Consider the following 9825-nt stretch of genomic DNA (forward strand, 5'->3'; position numbering starts at 1 on the left):
CTGCCGGAGGTTTCTTCCTGTTAAAAGGGAGTTTTTCCTTCCCACTGTTTCCTCCTCACACGTTGTGTACCATTGTAATAGATTAACCTATTGTTAATTTGGAGACTACGATGAGTCTTTATTTGTAAAGATAAAACTTTTTAAAATACAGTTAAAAGTCTCAAATTTCTACTCTGTACTTCACCAGAGCTCAGTGGGCCAGACTTGTACAGCTGACATCCACCTTCATGTGTTTAACGCCCCTGATAATGCAAACTTATCAGGGGCGTGTCCTGTTTGACTGACAGGTAGCTTCCTCATCGCGCTGCAGTTGTGACACGGAAAAATCAGAAGTCATTAGCAACTCTTTATTTCTTTGAGCACTGCCAGATAAAATAAAACAGAGCAGATCATCATTACGGTAGCAAAAGTATTTTAATTTCATCATCAGAAGCACTTTGTGACGTCACCGCCTCCTCAGGCTGCGTGTCGCCATCCAATCAAAACCTCGGAGGTTCCCAGAAATCAGTCAAACCTAACGAGGCTTCGAGGGTTCCCTCACAGCTGTGGCTTTAAACACAGACACAAACCACTCATCATCATCATCATCATCATGGAAGGCAGCACACAGTAAGAACAGACAGGTCACAGTATATATGGCTGAACAGGAAGAATGCAGTGTTGTGGTGTGGAAAGGCGTTGAGTGGAAACGAACAAGCTCGGCTGGACCTTCGCACGATTGGCCGAGCGTCTTCGCTCATTCGCAGATGGCGGGCGGCGCCTCAGAGTTTCTAAATATTCGCCTCCTGAGCGTCTGCAGGCCTCTTCAGTCAGGTGTAGCTGATACGGGGTTTCTCTCCCAGCACTCCAGGGGCTCGTCGACGCGTGGTCCTCATCGGGCTGAGCTCGTTGCTTCCTGCGGGGGAAACGTTGCAGTTTTTCAGTACATGTACACAAAGTACACAGAGTACTGCACTGATGTCACTCTGGAAGGAGAACAGGTACTTTACCTCGCTCTGTTCTTCTTCTTTGCCGTCTGTCAGTGTAGCGTCTTCGGTCGGGTCCTGTTTCTGCGTCTCTGGCGACCTCGGCTCCTCCTCCTTCTTCTCTGATGATGATGGTGCCTCCTCCTCCTCTTCTTCTGCAGACCCTTTCTCTCCCTCCTGCACATCACCGTCGCCGCTCTTTGGCTCTTCCTCTTCGTGAGTTTGGCTTTTCTCAGGAGCTGTTGGGGCGTCTGTTTGATCCTCCTTCTTGAACACGTCACCTTCACTGCCCTGCTCGCCGTCCTGCTCGCCGCCTGCTGCAGTTTTGTCAGCGGGGTCAGTCGTGGAGCTCACCTGTGTGTCTGATGCGTCTTTGGCCTCCACCTCTCCACTGCTGGATGTCCTGTGGCGGCGTGATGGCGGACGGCGGCGGATGGAGTGGCGAGCTCTGCCCTGGAGGAGAACCAAAGGGTGATCAACTGAGTGTTTAGGCTGGCTGGCGCAGGTATTTACAGGTCACTGAATGCATCACATGAACGCCTTGGAGGGGTCTCACCTTGTTGATGCTCTGCAGGACCGATCCCTCCGCCACAGTAGCAGGTTCCTCAAAAGAGGCGGGGCCTTCCGTTTCAGTTACAGGAGAGGTGACTGGGCTGGTGGGGGTTGCTGAGGACGAGGTGGTTACTGAGGTAGCAGGTGGGGCGGAGCCAGGGGAGGGCAGGGGGAAGTTGAGAGGCAGCATCCTGATGCCAGGGCTCTTCATAGGAGGACCCGTGGGCGAGAGCACGAGTTCAGCCTGCAGAGTGATGTCAGAGTGATGTCAGAGTGATGTCAGAACGATGTCAGAGTGATGTCAGAGTGATGTCGGTGCATGTTTACACCAGCAGGGGGCAGCAGAAATCTGCTGGACTCACCTGGATTTTCTCAATTAGACCAGAGTTCCTCTTGACTTTGACAGGTGACGTCGGGGCACCTGCAGGAGGCTGACACACACACACACACACACACACACACACACACACACACACACACACACACACACACACACACACACAGGTGCGTTTATTTCGTAGATCTTCATGTAAATGTGGAGACCAGACGAGGAGCTCCTCGGGAACGTGACCTCAGCTCTCGATTGTCATGTTTAATTTTTGTGCCTTTTTTCCGTCACCACACCAGAAGAACATGAAACAGTATAAAACTAAAGTGTTCAGTCACAGTTCGTGGATTTTCTTTGACAATATATCCCATCATGCTCTTGAGTTACCTCTGAAGGGTGCGTGGACTCGAGCAACGACGATTATTGGCTCAAACTTAAATATTACAAACAGTGTAACTAAATTGCAGATATAAAGGCCCAGTTTACAACAACAGACACCTCGAGGTGCTGATTGTTGTAGGAAAGAGACTCTGACGATCAGAGCAAGCACTTGGCAACAGTGGGAAGGAAAAAGTGCCATTTAACAAGAAGAAATGTCCTGCAGAACCAGCATCAGGATCTGTGTCTACTTCCTGTTTGTATCGAGAGTGACGAACTGGGCGGCTGCGGTGAAGAGAGGATGCTCCACCTACCTATCTGTGGTCATGAGTCAGTGACAGGGAACACAGCGGTGTTTCCCCCACAGGTCGCAGGGCTCAGCCTCGGAGAAGCTGCGACTCCTTGGAATGAAAATGAGCCGGATGAGGTGGTCTGGACACCCAGTCCGGCGTAGTCTGCGTTTAATATGGCTTTAGACTGTGTTGTTAACATGTTTAATGTTTTGTATTTTCTTCTATTTAATCTCAAAAAGCTCCTAAAACAGTCAGTGATCACTGTTGACCTCCCTCGGCTTTTATTACCGCTAATCATTTATTTAAGCTCAGTTTTAAAAACCTTAGGATGTAACTACAGCCCAGCCCATGCAGCAGTATATGAATGACTAACCTCGTGTTGTGGATGGATTATCTCAGTTGTTCTCCTGGCTGAAGTTTGGTCCTTTTACAGCATCCTGCCATGCGATTACATTTGTTCCTGACCACCGAGAACACTCACGTTAACTTTTATCGAGTGGAAAAAAGTTAGCTTGTTTATATTATGCTAACATAGCTGTGTCGCTAGCAGTCACGTAGCACATCATTATATACCAGCTAGCCCAACTTCAGTAACCCTACAAACATCACTGCTGTTTAGTTTTCTGTCTTCATTTATGTTGGAAGTGATAACAGAGCTGTACGTTTGAATTTGTTTCCAAAACCCCGCAGTCAGGACATGCTATATTGTATTTAGATAGAAGCTAGCGAGCTAACTCCCTGCTAACTTCTAACTCCGTTAAATGTCATAAATTCCGTTTTCATGGATGCCTGGATGCTAAACTCAACTGTTACACCTGGTAGAGCAGAACGCTGATCATTTTATTAAAGATGAAAGACTTTAGACAGTTTTTAACTCTCAGTGAGCTGCAGTGTTGTTTGATTTATGGACCTGCAGGAGTTTAGGTCCACACACAGCTAGTGACGTCAGACTTAATGACCTGATCGGCTGTGATTCAGGTCTATGCCGACCAAACCACGGAGAGGACGGAGCACTGCACGAAAGACGCCATCGACGGTGGTTATCAGTGAAGATGTTTGAGGTGTTTTTGTCTTTTTCTGCTTCCTTTGCAGAAGCGCTTCACACTTCCTGAGCCTGGTTCTGCCGCAGGTTTCTTCCTGTTACAGGACAGTTTTTCCTTCTCACTGTCGCCATGTGCTGCTCTGAGGCGGCGGCCTGAATGGTGGAGTTTCTCTGTTTTATTGTGATTTAAGACTAAATAAAATAAAAAAATCTGTTGTATTGAACTAAATAGTTTTGTCATTTTTTCTGAGTCATAAATCAGTAATTTCATCATTTTTAACTGTTTCCTGCCATTTGTGTTGTTTTTGTGTTTGTGTAGTCTTTGTTTTAACTGAACCTTCACACATCAGTGCCCCACCAGACCATCGGCTGGCTTTGAACATGTTTCAGGCGTCTTCATCGTTTTGTCATGTTCCCTAATCTCATCTCTGTCTCACCTCCTGCTCGCCTCCCTGGGGTTTGGACAGCTGTAGAGTGCGTGGCGGTCGCCGTCTGACCGGCTTCTCCTGGTAAACGACAAAAACAGCAGTTAAAAAAAAGACCATTACTCCCAGTATGGACACCTGTCCTAAAAGGTTGCCAGTTTGATTCCCTGAATCAGTCAGATCCTATCACCATGTATGAGTCTGATATGAGTTACTGATTCTTCCCGAGTCCATAAATCTGACTGTTAGCAGATGATAGCAGGTCTGCACTGGACGTGTCTACGTCCTGGTGTGTGTAGCGTACGTGCTGGCTGTCGTCACACTCACCTGTTCATTCCCGGCGGGGCTTTGTGGCGGAGCCGCACCTTTGAACCTCCTGGCGAGTTCAGCCACGGAGCGCTGCGACGTAGCCTGCTCCTGAGGACGGAGAGGAGAGACCAGGTGAGCGAGCAGGTGAAGGCGGTGATGATATCAGTAACGATAGACACGAGCGATGTGTCTGCAGCAGATTTCATCGTGTTAAAGATTTTTAGGATTGGAGTTTGTCTCCGTGTGACGCTTCGTCCACTCTGAGGTCATCACGCCCGGATCTTTCCTCTGCGCGCTGCAGCAGGACGGACGGTAAGAACATCTGTCCTACCTGCAGCTTTCAAATGGTGAACTGACAGGTGTTGAGGTAAAGTCAACGCGTCACTGCTCATTGATGAGCCGTCCAATCACGAGTCTGTAATCTGAGGAAGGTGTAACTTGGTATCCTGATCATTTTGGTTCATTTATTCCTGAGAATAAAAAGTGAGGAACTGGAGTCGGCTTTAGACCCCGCCCCCACAGAGGCATACGTAAAGTAGTGCAAACATGATTTGTGGGAGCAGTGGAGTCCGTGTGGCAGCGTGTCCGCAGCGTAACCGTGTTAGGATGGAGGCGTGTCAGCTCGTTCGCTCAGAGCGTTTCTACTCTGTCTGAACACACCTTTATTTCTCTACGTGAGCTCTGTCTATCACACGGATGCACGTGGAGCAGCTTGGGGTTAGTATGTTGCCAGCATGCAGACTGGGATCAAACCACCAACCTCCTGAGTACCAGTTGACACGCTCTACCACCTGAGCTACAGCCACGTCCATGAAGCCCAAACCAAACACCTCAGACGAGCTGTCAGCCGATGGTCTGAGTGAACTCCTCCGTATGAGTCCAATCTGTCCCACAGCTGAAGCTGGGACCAGATCCAAACTTCAACAGAACGACTGAAAAAGAACGGAGTTGCTGCAGAGTCAGAGAGCCGTGCATGAATGAATGCTGCAAGCCTTAAAGTGGGCGTGGTTTCTTGGTCACATGGCCCTAAACTTTATTTATGAGCTATGTTTTCAGTTTTAAAGTCACGCTGTCGTCAAACCCTCGTGTTTTGCTGGATGATGGTTACTTTGAGACTTTGAGTTGCAGAGATTCAGTTGATGGTTTCGTGTTCCTGCATTAGAGAACGCGCCCACGGTTCTTCAGCTCAGAGGAATGTTAAAAGCTTTAAAAATAAATACACGCCGACATGTGAACAACAAGAAAACACCCACTCTTCACGGACGACGCGTCGATCCTGGCGGTGTTCCATTTGACTGACAGCAACCAACAAAAACACAGCCCTCAAACAGGGAGATGGGACTGCCCGTCCTCACAGAGCTGAAACACACATGGGTCCCCACAAAGGCAGATATTCAGGGACACACCAACACAGCTGTTGACGTGTGGTTGATCCGGGCTGAAGGCCTCACATTGCTGACATTCAACAGATAATGAAATCACATCGCCTCAAGGACACACACACACACACACACACACACACACACACACACACACACACGCCCTCTCAGAGTTGTGTGCATTGTTTCCATGGTGTGTGTTTGACCCATAAACTGAAGTTAGAAAGTGATGAAAAAAGCAAAACAGCCGTTAAACCACTTCCTCTTTGCTGTTGTGTGTGTGTGTGTGTGTCTGTGTGTGTGGGTTGGTGTGTTGAGTGTGGTGTGTGTGTGTGTCCTGATTGTGTGTGTGTGATGTTGTGGGTGTGTGAGTGTGTGCGAGTGGTGTGGTGTGTGTGTGTGTGTGTGTTTGAGTGTGTGTGTCTGAGTGTGTGTGTGTGTCTGAGTGTGTGTGTGTGTGTTTGAGTGTGTGTGTCTGAGTGTGGTGTGTGTCTGAGTGTGTGTGTGTGTGTGTGTGTCTGAGTGGTGTGTGTGTGGGTGTGTGGTGTGAGTGTGTGTGTGTCTGAGTGTGTGTGTGTGTGTGTGTGTGTGTGTGTGTGTCTGAGTGTGTGTGTGTCTGAGTGTGTGTGTGTGTGTGTGTGTGTCTGAGTGTGTGTGTGTGTGTGTGTGTGTGTGTGTGTGTGTGTCTGAGTGTGTGTGTGTGTGTGTCTGAGTGTGTGTGTGTGTGTGTGTGTGTGTGTGTGTGTGTGTCTGAGTGTGTGTGTGTGTGTCTGAGTGTGTGTGTGTCTGAGTGTGTGTGTGTGTGTGTGTGTGTGTGTGTGTGTGTGTGTGTCTGAGTGTGTGTGTGTGTACAGCTATGGGGCCCATTGGCAGTTATTGAACCTTCAGGGCTTCGATGGTCTTCTGACTTCATGCAGAGTCCCAGACGTCCTTGAAGATGAAGGTTTTACATCTTCTGCCAAAACTCTGAGGACTCTTCATCGTTTTCATCGTCCACTCACTGTGACGTCACCACAGGTGTCCTCAACGGTAGTTTCTTGGTGGCTCCCATGTTTTATTCTTTCGCAGCAGGAAGTGACCATATTTGGAAAAGAAGGTGGAGTCCTAAGTTATCGGAGGATTAAGTCACTTTTTGAAGCGGGCGTTAGAGGAGCTGCAGCGTATGTCACTGACTTTGTGGCTCAACGAGTGTTTTACATGTTTCCATACAAACAAAACGTGATTTGACCGTTGTATTCTCGCCTGATCACTTATGTTATTGATTCTTTTGATCACAATAGAAGAACCACGTGTACAGTTTGGAGGATTAGTTCTTGCTCAGGGAATGACTCTGTAATCCAGCCGGGGTGGAGGCAGCACATAGGATGTGAACTGCAGCGTGCACCGTCACCTTTAGTGTCAGTGGTTACAAACAAATGCTTTGCACCACCAGCCAACATCCAGCTCCACCTCGAGCGCTCTCAGACGTAGAAGTACCAAAAACCGCAGTTCCCCAAACATCCAGCGGGGACTCCAGTAATCCTCAGCTCGACAGCATTTAAAGCCTTTCTATTTCTCCCTTTCATAATATCATATTTAAATTTCAGTAAGACTTAAAGATTGCTTTGTCAGGGGCGTGGCCTCTTTGACTGACAGGTGGATGGAGACACAGGCGGCTGTAGCTGCTAGCTGTCTGCTAGCTTCACCTCAGCTAACTGGACTCTCTGAATCAGACCTCTATTTGGGCTGTTGGGCGTTTTTAATGATGTCATGGGACCAATAACATGGCTGCTGGGAGGTCACTGTACTAACAGAGCGTACAACAAGCCTGAGCTCCTCGCCACCCTCTCATCTGAATATGGCCACTCCCTGCCCAGAACAACAACAACATGATGGCGGCTAAAATGCTTTCATACACAACACGCAGCTGCACTGGGACCATGTGCAGGTGAAGATGCTCTGAGCACAGAGTGAGTAATCCAGCCCTGATGTCAGGAAGGCCTACATGACTCTCCACATCCTGTGAGGACAGAGCAGGCTACGGTTCGTTGTTAACTGATAACTATTTTTAAAGCAGAGATAAGTTCTGGGACTTCGTGGAATCGTACGAGCTGCAGTTTGCACACGCTCAGTGCACGCCACCTCACCGAACCTGCAGGGTTGTCACTGCGTCAGTAAAGCCAGAATGAGCAGAAATATGTGGACGCCACACTGGCCGCCTGCTCAGAGTCATGGCGAAATTGCAGCAGTTCCTTTTAAAATGTTCACTCTGCAGTGTGCTCGACTTTGATCTGAACTCCACTGTGATGCAGCAGAACACACACACACACACACACACACACACACACACACACACACACACACACACACACACACACACACGTGTAAACCCAGCAGCAGCTGAAAGCAAAGTTTGAGAAGTTTTACCTCCATCCTGCTCGTCGTCTCTCAGCCGCCTCGCTTGTGTCGAGTATGTGTGAAAGAGAGAGAGAGCCAGCCTGCAGGTTAAATATAGAAGCAGAGTCATTTCAGAGTGAGAGAGCGAGAGAGAGAGAGCTCATGTTCTGTCACATGTTCATCACCTCGCTCTGTTTCTGATCGTCCTGCAGCTTCATGCCCATCAATTAAACCTGGTTTAATTCAGCTCATGCTCATTAACCTGACGTCTCTGAGCTCGGTCTGCACGACCGTCACATTTAAACCCGTGAAACCGCTGAGCGCTCAGAAGTGGAAGGAAGACTTTTGCTCGCAAACGCTGTTCTCAGTTAGAGTCATTTTGTTTACAAATGAAGAACTTAAATCTGTTTCACAACAGAGTCGCTACGAAACTCGAAACGGTTATCTGATCACATCAGCTCCGACTGCTTCCTGCACCCACTGTGTTCTAATTATTTCCTCTGTGAACATTACACAGCTGCATCTTGATGGCTAAACCGTCTTTAAGCATTAATTACTGTTTGCAGTAATTTTTAAAAAATAAAATCTGACTACAGAGATGAAGCTTTTAAAAATGCATTCCTCCTGATCGCCAGCAGGGGGCGACTGCTCTGGTTGATGGGAAAATGAGCGTTCTGCTCAGTGAACTCTCTCCGGATCACTTTATGGTCTCGCTCTCTGGCTTCAGGTCTGATGCTCCCTTTGGAGATTACGGTCCTATCAGAGTCACAGAGGAGCAGGAAGTGGAAACATTGGGTTCAAGTGGTTCTGCCTTATGATTGGCAGGTACAAAAGGCACCAAAAAAGCAGACAGTTAGCAGCTACAGCTGCCTGCATCGCCATGCACCTTTAATACAAAAAGGCCACGCCCCTAATAATGCAAACTTTACCTTTACAGTGTGTTTTCACCATTATATGGATTATAAACTGGCCCGTGAGGACCCGGAGAAACATTCAGGGTTCTTCTCTATCTGTTGAAGGCTGTTTACCTCAGCTGTCAATGCTGCGTGACGGCTGGAGTTAATGTATGTTGAACCGTTGGAAAGTACTGCTGTTAGCTAATTTTACCATCTTTTAGCTGCTGTTAGCTGCTGTTAGCTGCTGTTAGCTGCAATTGGTTTCTGTTAGTCAAAGCTGCACTAACATTTTTGGATGCTTAGCTCAGACTGCATCAGTTTGATGGACAATATAATTACACACTAATCTGGGAGTATAAAACGTTTGTTCTATTAAACAGGCTTAAAAATTGACTGAATTTGTAACAGAATCTAAACAGTTGTTATGAAGGAGGAAATTATCTACGGACACCAAACCAGTTTCTGTATCTGCCTGTAAACATGATTATTTCTTTAAAGGTTGAACATGGCAGGCAGCTCTCGCCTCTGTACAGGATGCTGATTGGATGTTGCTGAGCAGGTTGATTAGCAGGTACCTGAGTCTGTGTGGTGCCTTCGTTCAGTCTGCGGAGCTGCTCGACCAAATGTGCTCACCTCAGGCAGCTAAAAGTCGAACTGTGGGGTCAAAGTGCAGGTGCTGGAGTCAAGAAATCAGAGTGAGGTCACCAAACATTTTGTTTACGGCTCACATTTCTGCTCTCGAGCTAAGGTTTTGTTTAGGTTCTTTTTATTCACTGTTTACAATATTGAATTTCATCAATAATTTCAGCCTTTAAGAAAAGAAACACCAATAATAATGTTCCATCTCTGATATTTATTCATATTTTTAGCATGTTTGTGTCA

At 47.6% G+C, this 9825-nt stretch overlaps 1 protein-coding gene across 2 annotated transcripts; it reads right to left on the bottom strand.

Annotated features, from left to right (window-relative positions):
- Positions 1-333: 333 nt before the first annotated feature.
- Positions 334-8408, bottom strand: dub (duboraya). 2 transcript variants are annotated; one of them, XM_040038243.1, is made up of 8 exons: positions 8233-8408; positions 8078-8148; positions 4311-4400; positions 3996-4064; positions 1880-1948; positions 1522-1761; positions 990-1418; positions 334-895 (listed from the first exon to the last, which is right to left on the bottom strand). In XM_040038243.1, exons 2-8 carry the CDS (start codon positions 8081-8083, stop codon positions 872-874), a joined length of 927 nt encoding a protein of 308 aa, XP_039894177.1. In that variant the 5' UTR covers positions 8084-8148; positions 8233-8408; the 3' UTR covers positions 334-871. The 2 variants fall into 2 exon arrangements, with proteins under 2 accessions (XP_039894177.1, XP_039894185.1); XM_040038251.1 differs by having other exon boundaries at positions 8078-8408.
- Positions 8409-9825: the final 1417 nt, after the last annotated feature.

The sequence above is a fragment of the Simochromis diagramma genome, unplaced genomic scaffold, assembly GCF_900408965.1.
Source record: "Simochromis diagramma unplaced genomic scaffold, fSimDia1.1 OVJJ01000323.1, whole genome shotgun sequence".
In the NCBI taxonomy this organism is placed as follows: domain Eukaryota; kingdom Metazoa; phylum Chordata; class Actinopteri; order Cichliformes; family Cichlidae; genus Simochromis; species Simochromis diagramma.

Excerpts from the sequence above, each read along its gene's own strand:
- dub (XM_040038243.1), bottom strand. Across the intron at positions 4,065-4,310 it reads GCCCCGCCGGGAATGAACAG|GAGAAGCCGGTCAGACGGCG; the intron begins GTGAGTGTGACG and ends GTCGTTTACCAG. Across the intron at positions 1,762-1,879 it reads GTCTAATTGAGAAAATCCAG|GCTGAACTCGTGCTCTCGCC; the intron begins GTGAGTCCAGCA and ends ATCACTCTGCAG.